At 63.0% G+C, this 16,403-nt stretch overlaps 4 protein-coding genes across 4 annotated transcripts in view; 1 reads left to right on the top strand and 3 right to left on the bottom strand.

Moving 5' to 3' along the window:
- On the top strand, positions 1–3,440 carry PHGDH (phosphoglycerate dehydrogenase). The gene is made up of 12 exons (XM_084527106.1): positions 1–221; positions 602–753; positions 863–928; positions 1,006–1,060; positions 1,137–1,235; positions 1,317–1,449; positions 1,556–1,704; positions 1,815–1,967; positions 2,104–2,236; positions 2,384–2,511; positions 2,671–2,899; positions 3,194–3,440. Exons 1-12 carry the CDS (start codon positions 84–86, stop codon positions 3,346–3,348), a joined length of 1,590 nt encoding a protein of 529 aa, XP_084383232.1. The 5' UTR covers positions 1–83; the 3' UTR covers positions 3,349–3,440.
- Positions 3,441–3,929: 489 nt separating this feature from the next.
- Positions 3,930–7,179, bottom strand: HMGCS2 (3-hydroxy-3-methylglutaryl-CoA synthase 2). Its single transcript, XM_084527107.1, has 9 exons — positions 7,037–7,179; positions 6,461–6,909; positions 6,056–6,181; positions 5,691–5,855; positions 5,448–5,616; positions 5,164–5,334; positions 4,555–4,661; positions 4,317–4,442; positions 3,930–4,235 (listed from the first exon to the last, which is right to left on the bottom strand). The coding sequence occupies exons 1-9, from the start codon at positions 7,138–7,140 to the stop codon at positions 4,129–4,131; spliced, it is 1,524 nt and encodes a 507-aa protein (XP_084383233.1). The 5' UTR covers positions 7,141–7,179; the 3' UTR covers positions 3,930–4,128.
- An 897-nt stretch (positions 7,180–8,076) lies between these two features.
- Positions 8,077–9,989, bottom strand: REG4 (regenerating family member 4). Its single transcript, XM_084527110.1, has 6 exons — positions 9,799–9,989; positions 9,027–9,114; positions 8,829–8,941; positions 8,597–8,731; positions 8,419–8,524; positions 8,077–8,239 (listed from the first exon to the last, which is right to left on the bottom strand). The coding sequence occupies exons 2-6, from the start codon at positions 9,088–9,090 to the stop codon at positions 8,166–8,168; spliced, it is 492 nt and encodes a 163-aa protein (XP_084383236.1). The 5' UTR covers positions 9,091–9,114; positions 9,799–9,989; the 3' UTR covers positions 8,077–8,165.
- A 1,869-nt stretch (positions 9,990–11,858) lies between these two features.
- The window catches only part of NOTCH2 (notch receptor 2), a 259,660-nt gene continuing 255,115 nt past the window's right edge, over positions 11,859–16,403 (bottom strand). Inside the window, exon 34 of the mRNA XM_084527072.1 lies at positions 11,859–15,602. Coding sequence (XP_084383198.1) covers positions 14,259–15,602 — 1,344 coding nt within the window. The 3' untranslated portion in view covers positions 11,859–14,258. The remainder of the gene's footprint in view (positions 15,603–16,403) is intronic.

Below are 16,403 nucleotides of genomic sequence, written 5' to 3'. Positions count from 1 at the left end.
GCCCAGCGGGCGGCCCGCAGCAGCCTCTTGGTCGGGAGCCCCACGGACGGACCCCGACGGCCCCGCAACGCCGCGTCCCCACCATGGCCTTGGCCAAGCTGCAGAAGGTGCTGATCAGCGACAGCCTGGACCCCTGCTGCAGGGACATCCTGCAGGCCGGTGGCATCCAGGTGCTGGAGAAACCCGGGCTGAGCAAGGAGGAGCTGCTGGTGGAGATCGCGGTGAGCGCCCAGGGGGTCCGGGCACAACGCAGGGTTCGGGACACCACCGGCCGTCACCCCCGGCTTGGGTGGGTGGCAGCAGGGTGCCAGGCGGGCACCACGGTGGCCTCACAGCCCTGTTCCCTGGTGGGACGTCACGGGGACATCATGGGGACGCTGTGGGGTCGAGGAGGTCGCGGGCCCCCTCTCCAAGCGGGTCCCGTCCCCGCCTCCTCCCGTCTGATGCAAGAGCCCCGGCTGGTTTCACGCTGCCGATCCCAGCCCTGCGCCCCCGGCAGTGGCAATTCCCAGCCCCGCCGCCCCCACGGGTGACGGGCCCCCGGGGAGCTCCAGGCGTCCCCGTAGCCCGTCCCGACGCACGGGATCCGTCCCCCCGGCAGGACTGCGATGGGCTCATCGTGCGCTCGGCCACCAAAGTCACCGCCGAGGTCCTGGAGGCGGCCGAGAGGCTGCAGGTGGTGGGCAGAGCGGGCACCGGCGTTGACAACGTGGACGTGGAGGCGGCCACCAGGAAGGGCGTGCTGGTGATGAAGTAAGAACGGGGCCCAGAGCGGTGCCACCGAGCTGGGGGGGGGGTTTTGGGGTGCAGGGGGTGACCCCCGAGGTGAGGCCACGCCGGTGACACCGCTCTCTGTCCCCAGCACGCCCGCTGGGAACAGCCTCAGCGCCGCCGAGCTGACGTGCGGGATGATCCTGTGCTTGGCCAGGTGAGCGTGGGGCAGTTTGGGGGGGTCACGTCCACCCTACAGCCCCCAGCCCCGCTCTGACCTCCCCCCCCTTGCAGGCAGATCCCGCAGGCGGCAGCCTCCATGAGGGAAGGCAAATGGGACCGAAAGAAGGTAGGAGGCGGGCACGGAGCGGGGTGGGGGACAAGGGGGGGGGCTGCAATGGCTCAGCCTTCCCCTCGCCCCCCAGTACATGGGCATGGAGCTGAACGGGAAGACACTGGGCGTGCTGGGGCTGGGCCGCATCGGCAGGGAGGTGGCCACGCGGATGCAGGCTTTCGGCATGAAGGTAAGGAGCGGGGCAGGGGGCAGTGCTGGGGGTGGTGCTGGCTGTAGCAGCGAGCCCCCCCCCCGCCCTGTTCTGCCTCAGACCATCGGCTACGACCCCATCATCACCCCCGAGACCTCGGCCACTTTCGGCGTGGAGCAGCTGCCCCTGGAGCAGATCTGGCCCCGCTGCGACTTCATCACGGTGCACACGCCGCTGCTGCCCTCCACCACGGGTAGGGGGCTCGGCTGGTCCGCAGGGGGCTGCGGGGTGTCCGGGGCATCCCTCCCGGTATCCCCAGTCCTGACGGATCCTGACAGGACCCCAATCCTGCCCCACAGGGCTGCTGAACGACAGCACCTTTGCCAAGTGCCGCCGGGGCGTGCAGGTGGTGAACTGCGCCCGCGGGGGCATCGTGGACGAGGGCGCGCTGCTGCGGGCGCTGCAGTCGGGGCAGTGCGGCGGGGCCGCCCTCGATGTCTTCACGCAGGTGAGATGGGTCCCCAAAACAACCCTACCCCATCCAGCACCCCTCCAACCCAACCCCGGCACCCCCAAAATGTGCATGGGGCTGAGGCCGGGCCGGGGCTGTGCCGGCAGGAGCCCCCGAAGGATCGGGAGCTGGTGAACCACCCCAACGTCATCTGCTGCCCGCACCTGGGCGCCAGCACGCGGGAGGCGCAGAGCCGCTGCGGGAAGGAGATCGCCATGCAGATGGTGGACATGGCCACCGGGAGGGGGCTGGCCGGCGTGGTGAGTCCCCCGTGCACCGGGGAGAGGAGCGGGGACACTCCGTGCCTCGGTGTCCCCCTTGGCACAATGCTTGCGGGACCCTTTGGGCTCACCTGTGGGTTTCCATCTCCCTTCCTGCTCCTCTTCCTCCTCACAGGTGAACGGGCAGGCTCTGAGCAAAGCCTTCGCGCCCCAGACCAAGCCCTGGATCGCCCTGGCCAAGGCGCTGGGCTCGGTGCTGCGCGCGGCGGCCAAGCAGGCGCAGGGCAGCCTGCAGCTCTGCACACTAGGTGAGGCGGGCAGGGTGCACCCTGCACCCCGAGGGGACACGCCGGGGGTGGAAAAAGGGCTGGGAGGTGGCTGGGCAGTGGGGTGAGGGACGGGATAAGGATGGGCACGGGCTGACCGCACCGCCCGCTGCTGGCTCTGCACCCCAGGGGCCCCCCTGAAGGATGCCGGCAGCTTCCTGGCGCCCGCCGTGGTCTCGGGCGTGCTGGCTGGAGGCAGGCAGAAGGAGGTGACCCTGGTGAACGCCCTGCTGCTGGCCCAGGAGGCCGGCCTGAAGGTTTGTGCACACCCAGAGCTCCACACGCCAGCCTGATGGATTCCCCAAACCCCATCCATCCCTCCTTGCCAAGCGGCACGACCCCGCATGGGTGCCGTGGCCCCCGGGGACACCCCATAGAGGACTTTGGTGCTGAGCAGCCACCTCTCTGCCCCGCAGGTCACAGCCAGCCACAGCGACGTGGCCCCCGAGCCCCACGGCAGCTCTGGCTTGCTGCAGGTGTCCCTGCAGGGCACCCCGCTGCGCGCGGTGGGGACGGTGCAGGGCTGCACCCCGCTGCTGCTGGAGCTCGGCGGGGCCACCTTCAAGCAGCCGGCCCCGCTGGCCGGCCACGTCCTCGTCTACAGAGCCAAAGCCTCCGAGCCCAGCACGCTGCCCACGCTCGCTGGTGAGCTCCTTGTGTCACCCCGAGAGAGGGAATGGCCCATGGGGGTCCCAAAAACTAGCCCGGAGTCAATAGGGGGAAGGTGGCGAGGGGGTGATGCAAGGAGAGGTGGAAAAAGGGTGGCTTGGGCATGGGGTTGGGGTCTTGGAGCGAAGGGGTGGAGGAAGGGATAATATCAGAGAGCTTTGAGGGGGTGTGGGGTGGGCAGAGCCCCGCTGCCCGTGGTCCCACACCGCCACGTGGGGTCCCAGTGCTGCAGGGCAGACTGCAGACCCTGAGCCCTCTCCTCCCGCCCAGGGCTGCTGGGGAAAGCGGGCGTCCAGCTCCAGTCCTACCACAGCTCGGGCGCCGTGGCCGGGGAGCAGTGGAGCGTGGCGGGGCTGTCGGCCCCGCTGCCCGAGCTCGCCGAGCTGAAGCCGCGCGTCGCCGAGGCCTTCCAGCTCCACCTCTAGCCCCGCACCGCCAGCACGGGCTCTGCCCGCGCCCGCAGCACCCCAGCAGCTGGGCGAGCGCCGTGCTAAATAATAAAACATCCAGGAGAGAGCGTGCCGTGCCTCGTCCGTGCGGCTCTGCCCCATGGCGTCCCCCGTAGCTGACCCTAATCCCTTCCCCGCAGCCTCTGCCCCTCGAGGCTCTGCCCCATCACCCCCAGCACTGTTTGCTCAGGGTGCAAAGGTCTCTGCAGGCGCTGCTGCAGCGCCGAGGTCCTGTCTGGCCACGGTGCCCAGGGACCAGGCAGCGCTCCAAGAAGTGCTGAGCCCTCCTGCGTGGCCTCCCCGCTCTTATCCACCAGGAATTGTCCCCCCAGGCTTTCCCCTGGGGACGGTGCCATTGTCAGGAGCTGGGAAAATGGCATTTTGGCACCCCGTTGGCCCCAGGGTGCTGGGCACACACCTATCCAAGGGGTACGGGGCTGGGAGGTGCCGCGCGCCTTGGGCACGTGGGGTGCCCGGGGATAAATCCCATCCCACAGCACAGTGTTTGGGGGCCCTTTATGGGGTGGGAGGGCTGGGTAGCAGTGACCATTCACGACTGGGAGCCAGAGCTGGGGCGTTCCTCCTCGCACCCACGTTTTATTCCCTGTGCCGCCTGCATTTGGGCAGAAAACGCTCCCGTCCCCACCAGCTCGGGGTCCCGAGTGGCTGCTTGCTGCTTCCCCACCCCAAAAGGAGCGGGGTCCCAGGGCTGGGGACAGGCAGGGAGGGCAGCGTCCTCCCTCACCATGCCGTGCCCTAGAGGGGCTTCCTGGCGTACTGCCGCCGGTACTTGTCGTCCACCCGCTCCAGGTACCAGGTGCCGGGGAAGAGGTCCGCGTGGGAGCCGTGGGGAGTGTGGTTGGCTGCGGGGACAGGGCACCAGGCTCAGCGGGGACGGCCACGGGGCCCCAAAGGGGAGGTCGTCCCCCCGTGGCCCCGCTCACCCAGGTGGTGGGTCTCCTCCCGGCGCTTCATGATCTCGGCGAAGTCCTGCGGGGCCACGCGCTTGCGGGCGTCCAGGCGGGTGGGCAGGTCGGCCAGGCTGGAGAGCAGCTTGTCCAGGGGCGAGCCTGGCCGTGGGTTAGGGTTAGGGTCCCCAGATTAGGATTAGCATCCCCGGCCGCAACCCCACACCACCCTCCCCTCCCGGCACCCAGCTCCGTCGCCCTTGACGGGGCTCACCCGGGGAGGCGTCCTGCGAGACGCGGAGCGAGAACATGCTGGCGGCCAGCCCCGAGCCGTAGGAGAAGGCGCCGATCCTGGAGCCGGCCAGGTCCTGAGCCGAGCACCTGTGGGGGGAATTGGGAGCCATTTGGGGCCGGAGGGGCGGCGTGAGGGGCTGCGTCCTCAGCCAGAAGCGCCCTGGCACGCTGGGCTGGATTAAATTGCAACCGGAGCTGCGGTGCCAAAAGCAGGGGGAGATAAGGGAGGCTGCACCTGCAGGAGGACACAGCAAACGGGGCAATTTTGCCACGCCAGGCGCAGGGCAGGTTTGCTGTCCCCTGTCACATCCCGGGGTGCTTGCACTGCCCTCGTGCCTGGCTGTTCCCACGGCTCCTTCCCGGCCGGTGGTGGGGCACAAAAAGGGGCTCTTTGGGCACAAAAAGGGGGTTTTCATCCCCATGCTGCTGACAGAAGGGCTTTATGCTCTCCAGCAAAGTGGCATGGAAACGCTGGCTCGGGGACAGCGCGGGGCGGGAGGCGAGCCCGTGCCCACGTGGGGGTGGCACGCAAGGAAATTTGGGGGTCTCCAAATCGGCCTCTCCCCGCCGCCAGCCCCCCGGGACTCACTGTGCCAGGAGGGAGGCCAGGCAGCCGTACATGGACGGCGTGTACATATTGCCATTGCGGGAGGAGAGGAGCAGGGAGGGCTTGGTCTTCTGGTTGAAGATCTCCTGGCTGGCCGCCTGGAACGCCTTCTCCACCTCCTTGCTGGTGTAGGTGTCCTCCAGCTTCACGCCACTGCCCGGAGAGAGCCCGGCTTGAACCCCGTGCAGGCAGCCCCAGGAGCAATCCGGGGTGTCCCCAGCACACCGGGAGGGACGGGGGACACGGCAGGGACCCCGTGCACCCACCGAAAAGGCTGCAGCCCCTTGTAGAGACCGCCAGCCGTGTCGGGGTTGGGGGCAGCCAGGAAATCGTTGAGCAGCAGCCGCCCCACCGACTTCTGCACCAGCTTGCAGAAGGGCGTGTGGAAGATGAGGAACTTGAAGTCGTCGAGGGTGAAGGGCTGCTGGATGCCGGCTGGAAGGCAGAGCGGGGCCGTGAGCCTCCCGCGGGCTGCGGGGCCGTGCGGGCGCCCCGGTGGCAGCGCTCACCCTGCTGCCGCTGCCTCTCCGCCTTCCTGCGGTACACGGCGTAGCAGCGGTCCAGCGCCCGCAGGTAGCACTGGATGGACAGGGGCCCGTCCACCACCGGGTACTCGGAGGCCAGGTCAGGCTTGTAGAAGTCGTAGGCGTGCTCCATGTGGGTCCCCCGCAGGCCTGGGGGCACAGGGGAGAGCCGGGTGTCGGGGTCCCAGCACCCTTGGGTGCTGCCCGTCACGGTGACCCCGTCACCGCTATGGCCACAGCACCCACCGGCCTCCCCGGGTGCCTAGGGTGGCACGGCCAGCCGGGACCCTGGGGTGCATCCCCCAGCACTGTCACCCCCCGTCCCCGGGGGTCTCGGCAGCGGCACCGACCTCTCTCCAGCACCAGGGGGGCGTTGGGTCCCACCAGCATGGCGATGGCGCCGGCCCCTCCCGTGGGCCGCGCGTTCCCCGTGGCGTAGACGGCGATGTCCCCGCACACCACCACGGCGTAGCGGCCTGGGGGAGGACAGAGGGGCCAGTGGGGACATCAGCATGCAGCAGCCTCCATCCCGCGGTCCTGGCACCACCCCGACACCCCGATCCCTGCACCATGGTGTCCCACGGCCGATGTGGCGGAGAAAGGAAGGTGATGGGCAGCCTGGAGGGGCAGCAGCTGCCTTCAGGGCTCGCTGGAGCATCCCTGGCTTCCAGGCCACCTCCTGCCTCCTTCCTCCACCCCACGCTGCCCTCCCCGTGCCCGGCTGCCCCCCAGCCCCACGTCCTGTCCGTGCCCACCGTCCCAGGCGCTGGACTCGACCCAGGCGGCGGCGTTGAAGAGCGAGGCCGTGCCGCCGTAGCAGGCGTTGGTGGTGTCGATGCCCTCCACGTCGCTGTTGCCCGAGTCGCGGAAGAGCTCCATGAGGACGGTCTTGACGGCCTTGGACTTGTCGATGACGGTCTCGGTGCCCACCTCCAGGCGGCCGATGGCGTCCCAGGAGAGGCGGCCGCGCTCCACCAGGCGCTGCACCACCGTCAGGCACAGGGAGTTGATGTCCTCGTGGGCGGCGCAGAAGCCCATCTGCTGCTGGCCCAGGCCCCGCGTGTACTTGCCGGCCTCCACGCCGTCGTAGCGCTCCAGCTCGGCCTGCTCCACGTACTGTGCGGGGAAGTACACCTCCAGCGCCAGGATGCCCACGTCCTTGGGCCAGGTCCCCGTGCCGGCCGCCGCTGCGGTGCTGGAGAGGCTGCGGGGCAGAGGGAGCAGCGACGGTCCCGTGGCGGCCCCCTCTCCGACACGCCAACACCCTTGGGTGTCACACCCCCCACCTTTGGGCTTTGTGCCCACCCTGCCTTCTCCATGAAGGCTCTCACCGTGCCTGCAGGGTGGCCGCGGGGCACTGGGACACCCGGGGTGCCCGCGCCGGCCCCCGCCTGGCCCCCCAGCAGCGCGCAGCGCGGCCGACCAAGCGCAGCATCTTCGCCCCGGCCGCCGGACAAACGGAGGGACGGACAGCAGGACGGGCTTGACGCAGCACTTTTATAAACTGCCTGGTCCCACCGTGGGCGGGCAGCGTGGCCCCCCCGGCCCTTATCAGCATGCCGGGCCCTGGTGCTCAAAGGTCGCCGAGCACCAGCCAACACGACAGGGACAGCAGAGCGAGCGCTGGCTTTGGAGGGGGGGACTTGCAGGATGTCTCTGTTTTGTGTCCCAAAGCTTCAGGACATGCTTGGCTGGAGCCGGGCAGAGCAGCGGGATGGGCTTGGTGCCTGTGAGTGACCCACTCGGCGCTGTGCCCACAGGGCAGTGGTGGCAGTGGCACCGGTGGCTCGCCATCTGTGGCCACCAGGCAGCGTGCACAGTGCTGTGTGACCTCCCCTGCTGCCCAGGGGAAGGGACCAGAGGGTGGTGGGTGCGCGGTGCCACCCACGCCACCTGGGACGCGTCCACCTTTCTCACGTGTGGCTGCTCCGGGGCAAAAAGATGAGGTGTGCGGGGGCAGAGCCGTGTCCAAAACAGCAGAGCAAACAGGCACGTGATGCTTGGAGCAGCACTGCGGTGGCACAGGAGGGGACCTTTGGTCCTGGTGCTACTGTCAACATGGCCCCTTGGACCCGCGTGTGCACGGGAACCGTTTGCACCCAGAGGGGGCCCTGTCCCCTGTGCCTGCACACCCAGGACAACCCTGTCCCCACCCAGGGACACTTTATGCATGCACCCTGTGTCCCTCCATGCCTCCCAGGTCCCATGGCCCCTGGGGTCTTACCCCAAACACTTCTCTCCCCACTTAACTCCACCAGCACCAGCAGCTGGGAAGTGTTGGGAGCTGCAGCAGCACCCTACTCCTGCCCCTGCCTCGCCCCGACGCCCGTGGGCAGAGCAGCCCAGGTCTTTGCAAAAACAACACACTGAATTTGCATGCTTCTCTTTTTATGGGTTTATTTTTAAGAGTTAAGGGCAGAGGTAGGATGGGAGGAGTGCAGCCAGCGCGGGGTTCGGCGCTCACTGCGGGGGAGTGAACTTGCAGATGAAGTGGTGCCGCCGCTGGCAGTCGGCGCTGGACCACACGGAAAAACCTGCAGGAGAAATGTGCAGAGGGGTCAGCGGCTGGTGGAGGAGAGGGGCAGCAGCTCTCAGCTCCCCCTGCCCGGTGGGACAGACCCCAAGCTGGGACACCAAATGCTCACGGGGTTCCAGAGGAGAAAGGGGCACGAGCTGAGAGCGAGCATGGGGACATGGGGCTGCAGGCACTCACCGCTGGTTTGGGTCAGCAGGGCGCATTCCCCCCCATGGGCACCGTTCCCGGGAAGATTGATGGTGTCACTGTACCTGCCCCCGTTGGTCCACTGCCAGCTTTTGCCCTGCGCACGAGAGCAGGGTCAGAGGCACGGCCCCGCCGCCCCCAGCCCCGCGGGCACCCACCGCCCCCTCACCTGCTGCAGCTGGAGGCCGAACCAGACGGGCTGCGAGCGCTGGTAGTAGGAGATGACCCTGCGCAGGGTGACCGCCTCCTTGGGCTCCTCCACCCACACCAGGTGGGCTCCAGAGTAGCTGCTCTGGCACTGTGCCTGCGGGGGGGACACGGGGCAGTGCAGGGGCACCGGCACCCCGCAACCCTGCTGCAGGGGTGGGGGGACACCCGGCCGTGCACCCCGGTGGGCTTACCTCTGCCTCGTCCCAGGTGCGGAGCTGGCGGAAATACCTGAAGCAGCTGGTCTTGTAGTAGGACCAGCCCTCGGGGCAGTCGACCAGGAACCTGGCGCCTGCTGAAGGGAGACCTGTAGGGATGGAGATTCAGCCCCGTGCCCCCCACCCCGAGCCAGAAGCGTCTCCCCAGCTCGCGGGGTGTACACCAGGACTCACCGGTGACCTGCAGGATTGCCGTGCAGCCCAGCAGCAGGAGGGCACGCCTGGCCGCTGCCACCATCCTCCTCGCTTCTGGCAGTGTCCCCTGCAAGAGCTCGGGGGGGTCACCAAATCCCTCGGGGACAGGGGCTGCTGCCTTCACATGGGGTCGCCAACCCACCCTGCTACAGCCTGAGCCCGGCCCCTCGCAGGAGCTGGCACCCCGGGGCTGTGCCCCCGTCCCCTCCCTGGCACAGGTCACTGCTGCAGCCCCCAGTAGGGTTCAGGGTCCCCAGGGGGCATCGCCAGGGGGGTCCCAGCCCTATCGGTGATGGCATTGGTGAGGGGCACCCAGGGGAGCCACGCTGCTCTGTGGGGACCACAGGGAGAGTGCGGCCACCAGCACGGACCAGGGACCCCGTGCCTTGTGCTGGTGCTGGGCAGCAGCAGTGGCAAGGACAGAGCAGGGGCCAGTGGGGCTGCAGGGACTCTGTGCATGACTTTGTTTTCTCCCCCAGCTTGCATCCCCGCCAGACCCAGGCTACGGAGGCAGATCACATGCCACCGCAGCGCAGCTCCCCCTTTATCTGCCCTAATCCCCGGCAGCGGGGATTATTTGCAGACCCAGCTCATCTTCCCCTCAAAGAAGCAGTGACAAAAGTCGACGCGGGGCTGAAAACTGCACGGCTGCGCCTGCCTCCCCCAGCGCTCCCACCACCCCCGGGCCCCCCGGCACTGCGCTGGGGAGAGCGGGCAGCAGCGGGTGCAGGCTGGGGGTCCCTGTCCTCACCTGCCAAACGGAGATCAGAAGGAATAACAGCCCCTTGCTGAGTCCTCCGGGACGAGAGAGGAGCTGCCCTTTATAGCCCCGCGCTCGTCAGGCTCACTATTTGCCGAGCTGAGGTGATGGCCACCATAAAAACCTTACAGCTCACCGCTTTGCGCCCTCCACCTCCGCTGGAAGCCCGCCAAGCTCTCGGCTGTTTGCGTTCGGCGACAGGAAGAACCTCTCCTAGTTGGTCAATAAACCCCCTGCAATTAGCACGAATTACCCACGCAAACGGAGATGCCTCTCCACACATTCCAGCCTCACACCTGCCGGGGGGGCCCACCCGGCGCACCACAGGATGGGGACAGGGACGAGACCCCCGGGGGAGGCCGTCCTGGGGTGATCTGAGCATCCCCGTGCCCAGGCCCTGGTTACAACCCATGGGGTCGGGGTCGGGGCCCGCGGGGCTCGTGCCCTGCCCGGCTCCGCAGTGCGTCAGCCACCGCCTTTGTTTGAACTGCCTGGCGGCATTGCCAGCAGGATGCAGGGCGCGGGGACAGCCCGCGGCCGGGGGCCATCAGATAGCGGTGGGGACAGCCGGCCCCCACGCCCAGCGCTGACGCAGGGCCCCGCGGCCCTCTGAGGAGATGAAGAAGAGGAGGAGGAGGAGGAGGCAGCTCCTCCAGCCCCACCGGGCCTCAACATGGCCGCTGCTCCCCGCCATGAGGCAGCAGCCGCGTGCTCGCCCCTCAGGGCTCTCTCATGGCTCCTGCCTCCCCAAATACACAGCTCCTCCAAGCCCAGCATGCGCTGGCAGGCCCGGCCCTCGCCCCATGAGGGAGGGTGGAGGATCAGACCCATCTCCCTCGCCCACACAGCTGCGATGCAGCCGCTGCGTGCTGGGAGCAAAGGGAGGATCCGATGGAGGCGGCCGCCTGCTATCGCTTCTCCAAGGAGAAAGGGATGACCTTGGAGATGGGGCCCAGCCACTCTGGCTAATGGGGACGCTCTTCGAACACAGCAACCCCTCCCCTGAAGATGAGGCTTCACCCTTGCTTTATGAAACAGCATGGAAATATCCCCCCCGGGAGCCTGAGGCTACTCCATTACTCCTCAGCTAAATAAAAGATGCCCCAGTTCCCTGCCTGGCTGGTTCAATGAGGCTTGTTTGGATGCACCAGGACAGGTTCTCACAGGCCACTCATCATCAGGAGCAGACACACACAGCCAGCCCCAGGAGATGCAGGTCGCAGCCTGAGCAGCCCCGAATGCATTGCAGCCGTGCCCAAGAGGCGCTGCTCTGCTCGGTGGAGCTGCCTCAACTTTGGCACGGATGGGGAATCTTGTGGGAGGTGGATGAAAGCCTCCTGGAGACTCCTACTCGTCAAGCTGGCTCTGCTGGAAGATGAAGGAGCTACGCTGTTTGAGTATTCAACTCCGAAATTGTCCCCCCAGCAGCTTTATTATCCCTCCTAGGCATTGTAATTCTGCTAGCAGCTCCGCCAGTGTCCACAGCCAGAGCTGAAAACCTGCCAGGTGAGCATTTGCTCAGCCTGAGGCTTCAGGGGCAGCTCCCTGCTCAAAACCCAGGAATGAAGCCATTGTCAATTTGTTCTCTAATTGTTCGAGTCTGAAACTTTCCAGGTCTGAGAACACAGCGTGGAAGAGCCACGCTTCCCAGCTTCCAAGGGTGGAGAATCGTCACAAATCCCCAGCCCTGCTCCAGCTCCCAGGGAAGCGAAAGCTTTTATTCAAAGCATCTCGCAAAAAGATCATCTCAGTTCCTCCCCATCCATTCCAGCTGGACCGCCCCCCCAGATCCTCCTGCTAAGCTTGAGCGTGGCACAGCTCCTTGGATGGAGCTAATGATGTTGGTGTGCTGCTGAGCCATGGCAAAAAGCACTCCTGAACTCCAAAAGCTCTCTCCTGACCTGGACTGCAGAGGTCCTGACGAGTCCTCCCCTTCTCAAGGGCCCAAACAGCTGCCACACACTGAAAATCTGTTTATAACCCCATCTTCACAATGCAGTGGCTGTGCCATGATAGCTGGGAAGGCAAATGAGAAGAGCAGCACACAGACACCGGGCACATACTCTTTATTCTGGGAATAAAAATTGCTTATACATTTTGCAGCAACTATTTTCATAAAAGACTTTTATAAAAAATGTAAAAATAAGCAAATATTTTCCATTATTAATATAGGAAAATGCTGCTGTGTGAATGGTTATTCTACAACTTATGAGATAAAATACCACCTTAAGGAGATATTATCTTTACAAGTAGTTAAAAAAGGAAAGGCAGAGGGCCATCATATTAACACACCAGGCACGAAACTGGCTTCGTTCCACAGAAAGCACTCATCTTGTAAATGGTAGCCACATATATAAAAAGGCACTTGGTTATTTGGGGCTAACGAGGGAAAGCCCTTTGTTTCTTTAGCATTGATGTAGCAACACTTCATTATTTGCAGTGAAACATGTACCTCGACAGACCTCCAGGAGCTCGCGGGCTCCTGCCTGGAAATCTGAGTCAGTTGCAGCTAAACTTCACAGTACACACTGCGGCGAGTGTGACGGGGAATGCTGTGTGCGTCAGAAAAAGCAGTAACTTCAGGACAAAAAACTTCAGCCCGAAAAACACGGCCCCTGGAACCAGCTCCTCCTGAGGCCCTGCCTTCATGTACCATTGAGTTGAATCAAAAGAATTAGAAAAAAAAAAAAAAAAAAGCTTTACTCTCGATTAGAATGGAAAGAAACATCGGAGAAAAATACTGTACACGGTAGGATGCTAAATAACCGCTGCTCAGAGGGGAGCGGCCGCCTCTGTCCTTTGGCGACAGCCGACAGCTCCAGATCTCTTTGGAACGTGTCCGCAGGGTTCCCCCGAAGAGGTAGGAGCGAGCCACCCCTAGAAACCTACACTTCTACTTCTGAGTGGTGTAGAGCCCTTCAGGGAAGTGTTACTCTTGTGGAAAAGGGAGAAACAGCGGCTGTCCGGCTAGGGTCAGGGACAGCTGCTCTCCCGAACTGCAAAGCCGCCAGGGGGGCTCGATGCCGCTGCCGTGCTGTGTAGGCATCGTACCTCAGTCAGGAAATTGTAGTACAGGCTGGAGCTGAGAGCAGAGGACAGCCCCAAACCTGTGGACCGAACTGCACCAGATGGTTTCTGAGCTATTTGGTCGGCCGCTCAGCCCAGCTCCTGGTTTCAGCTGCGCTGCTGGAAGCCTGCTCAGGACTCAGTGCTGCAGCTTCCTTTTGGGAAGGGGAGGACAAGGCAGCACTGCCCCAGGGCTGGAGCGAGAGGGACGCTTTGGAAGGGCTGGAGACCGTTCCCGACGCAGAAGGACACACACTGCAAACATATAACAACATCCTTGACGCTTCTCGATAACACCACAGCGAGGCAGCATACGATACCTGTAGGACAGGACACACGGCAGCCCTCGGATGGAGGGGAGGGGAGCGCCGTGCAAGAATGCTGGGAGCTTGCACTATTAGGTTTTGAAACACTCATGTTAATCCCCAAGAGTTTATCAGCAGGCCTGTATGACATCCAGGGCATCTCTTCCGATAGGGGAGCGCGTGAGGGCTGTCACAGACACGCCTGCCGTGACGGGAGCACGGGGAGGGTAGTGTGTCAGGAGGGTCAGGCGTGTCTCGAGGAAGACATACAGCTCGGGAGAGATGTGCCTACAGGCCACCGCGGGGGGAAGACAGGTCAGACCAGCATTTTCAGGAGGAAAAATTTTTTAAAAAATAAAATAAAAAGGCTTAAAAGAAGACTATATGTATATATAATCTCAGAATACCTTGAGGGCAGGCAGTGAGAATGGTAAGGGGTTATTAGTAGGTTTGTATAAGAAAAAGGCTCTCAAAGAGGAGAGGGTGAAGCTGCGTGACAGAAACTGGTGACTCTAGTCACTTGACCTGCAGGTGTTTTGGGAAGTCTGGCTTGCTTGCTGAGCAAGGAGAGCCGTGGGAAGGAGGGGTCTAGGAATGTGGGTGCAGCTCTGAGCTGAGTCAAAACAAGGCAACTTGAACTCGAGGAGAACTAGTAGAAGGTGCTTCGGAGAGAGCGGTTATGTAGGTAACAAAAGGAGTAACAAAATAAGGATACAAAGCTGGTTTTGGCTAAATTTCTGGAGAAACGACCATGAGATGCATTAAGCTGAAGAGCTGTCTCTCCAGATAAGTGGTGGAACGCGTTTAAAAGCGGACTGGAGAATCCAGTGCAGACAGCAATCACACCCGAGGTGGATGGGAGTTGGTTAGAAGCGACCCAGCTGGTCTTCTCCACCACCAGCTTCTACAGTTCTCTGTTTAGGAAAGCATAAAAGCTTACAGCAACCACAGTCCCTCCAACGAAAGAACATCCTGGGCTCATTAAGACTCTTGGATACTACAATGGTTCTTCATTTCCATCCTGGAAGACCTTCATGAGTTCTGGAGTCCGCTTTAGTCAGGCTTCACCTCGGGCAGCCTTCAGGCGTACACCTGCATGTTGTTCCGCTGCTGCTCCGACATGTGGGCGGCCGCGGGCCCGCGCTGGTTGTTCCCGGGACTGGTTGCCACATCAGACCAGTCAGAGGCCGAGTGCGGGGAGGAACTTGACCACTGGTCTGGAGATTCGGGCGACGGAGTCAGGTATGGGTGCTCCCCCTGTAAGTGCCGGTTGTGGCTAGGAGTCCGTTCTGTGGCCGAGGAGTAGCAGCTGTGCTGTGACGGAGGCGTGGGGTACTTCCCCATCGAGCTCTGGAACTGGTGGTAGGCTGGGAGGATTGTCTGAGCCACCTGCCCGTCCTGCTGAGGGATGGCAGCCATGGAGAAGGAGGCGCTGGGCAGCTGGGCCAAATCCGGGATCTGGTACATGGAGCTGAGAGGCCCGGCCATGTTCTGAGCGCAGTTTGACTGGGCCTGCTGCGGCAGTGCTTGCTGGTTTATGCCACCCTTGGGAACCAGCTGGAAAGTCATGATAGGGGGCAGAGACTCCCTGGACACTCCCATGTGCTTCGTATCAGCTTGGACCAAGCCGCTCTGCTGCGAGACGCTGGGGTGCGAATGCATCACCTGCGGCACCATGCCGAACATCTCGTTGTACTGAGACTCGTTCATCTCCATGCGGTTCATCCACTCGGTGGAAACGTTGGCCGGCCGCAGCCTGCCGAGCCCGCTGTTCGGAGGGGTCGTTCTGTGCTGCGAGAGCAGCTGGCTGACAGACGGGAGCACCGTGCCGGACCCACGGCCTAAGGGCTGCATCTCGTGGAGGTTGGAGAAGGACATCGAGTGCGCGGCCTGCACCGATGGAGCGGTCAGCAGGGAGCTGGGTGATGAATGCAACACCCCTGGCGACGGCATCACCGGAGACGATGTTGGTTCGGATGCAAAAGCATGGGGTGATTCGAGGGAGTCGACTGGTGACAGGGTCACCGAGCTCTCTGAGAACTGCCCTTTGCTCTCGCTGAGGGACTTCTTCCTTCTCCTCTTTGCGTCTTTGGTGAGGTTTGTGGGCATGATGCCTTTGGCGTTCGGTTTCCGCGACTTCTTGCTTAAGGAAGCGTGCTTCAGATTGAGAAAGGATCTATTTGGGCCGCAAATGACCGGGGAGAGGGCAGAGTTCAGCATGGCACCGGGGTGCCCGGTGGGGCTGTGCGCGAGGTTGTACTCGTTGAGAAGCTGCACGATGTCGTGGTGCATCCGGTCCTGGGCCACGTCCCGGGGCAGACGATCCATGTGGTCCGTGATGTCTCGGTTAGCAAAATGGTCCAGCAAGATCTTCGCTGCTTCGAAACTGCCTTCCCGAGCAGCAAGGAAGAGCGGTGTCTCCTCCTGAAAGCACAGAGTAAGTGTTTTAGCAGCTTCGTTACGGTAGGGAGCAACATATACCTCGTGCTCTTACGGGTATCACAACAACTGGAAGTGTGATCTACTGCAGTACCTCGTTAATTGCCTCCAAGAACAACTCACCCTGGGTTAAACAACCAGGGAGGGATAAATGCATACTAAGCCATCCCATCAGGATGGGTGCTGTTCTGCCATGAGTCCTCTGAGGAACTTTAAAAGCACCTGCTGCCTTTCTCCCATGGTACTCCATAAGGAAAAGTTAAAAAGGACTAAAACAGCTCAGAAACAGAGCTTGTTGGGGGATCTACAATCCACGGGGCAACAGAAAATGATTCAAAATGGAAGCCCTAGACAGAGGAAAGAAGTCAAGGACTCAGATGAAGTAAAAACTAACAGCAGTAAAGCTACGAGGCCTGCACAGTGCAGACCGTTTCTCACACAGTGGGGTTTCTGCCCCATATCCTCCTCCCTGCATTAGGATCCCTGGTAATGAGACAGGACACAGCTGCTGCTGTGCCACCAGATCTGACTCTTGGCTAACCACAATCCAGCTGCTTTACATAAGCAACGGTCCACCCTGGTGCTCCCCTGCACCGACTGTGCATTGCACTCCCTTTCTGCAACAAGGGCAGAACAGCACTGATGCCCAGAACATGGCCAAACAAGAAGGAGAACTGCTGCCCCAAATCAAAAGTCATGCAGGACATCCAGCACTTGGGGAGAACTCCAGTCACAGGCCAGGTTTGGAAAACCCGTACTGAGCACCCAGTTCAGGAAATTTGAATT

This window comes from Aythya ferina (genome assembly GCF_964211825.1).
Source record: "Aythya ferina genome assembly, chromosome: 8".
Lineage (NCBI taxonomy): Eukaryota > Metazoa > Chordata > Aves > Anseriformes > Anatidae > Aythya > Aythya ferina.
Note: the sequence above shows the minus strand (reverse complement) of the source record. Positions and strands in the feature narration are given on the sequence as shown.

Coding starts and splice junctions, on each gene's coding strand:
- REG4 (XM_084527110.1), bottom strand. CDS start 9,090: ATGGTGGCAGCGGCCAGGCGTGCCCTCCTGCTGCTGGGCTGCACGGCA. Junction 8,942..9,026: donor GGCAATCCTGCAGGTCACCG/GTGAGTCCTGGT, acceptor CCATCCCTACAG/GTCTCCCTTCAGCAGGCGCC. Junction 8,240..8,418: donor CCTGCTGACCCAAACCAGCG/GTGAGTGCCTGC, acceptor TTTCTCCTGCAG/GTTTTTCCGTGTGGTCCAGC.
- PHGDH (XM_084527106.1), top strand. CDS start 84: ATGGCCTTGGCCAAGCTGCAGAAGGTGCTGATCAGCGACAGCCTGGAC. Junction 1,968..2,103: donor GGAGGGGGCTGGCCGGCGTG/GTGAGTCCCCCG, acceptor TCCTCCTCACAG/GTGAACGGGCAGGCTCTGAG. Junction 2,512..2,670: donor CCCAGGAGGCCGGCCTGAAG/GTTTGTGCACAC, acceptor TCTGCCCCGCAG/GTCACAGCCAGCCACAGCGA.
- HMGCS2 (XM_084527107.1), bottom strand. CDS start 7,140: ATGCTGCGCTTGGTCGGCCGCGCTGCGCGCTGCTGGGGGGCCAGGCGG. Junction 5,335..5,447: donor AAGGGGCTGCAGCCTTTTCG/GTGGGTGCACGG, acceptor CTCTCCGGGCAG/TGGCGTGAAGCTGGAGGACA. Junction 4,443..4,554: donor CTCGCAGGACGCCTCCCCGG/GTGAGCCCCGTC, acceptor ACCCACGGCCAG/GCTCGCCCCTGGACAAGCTG.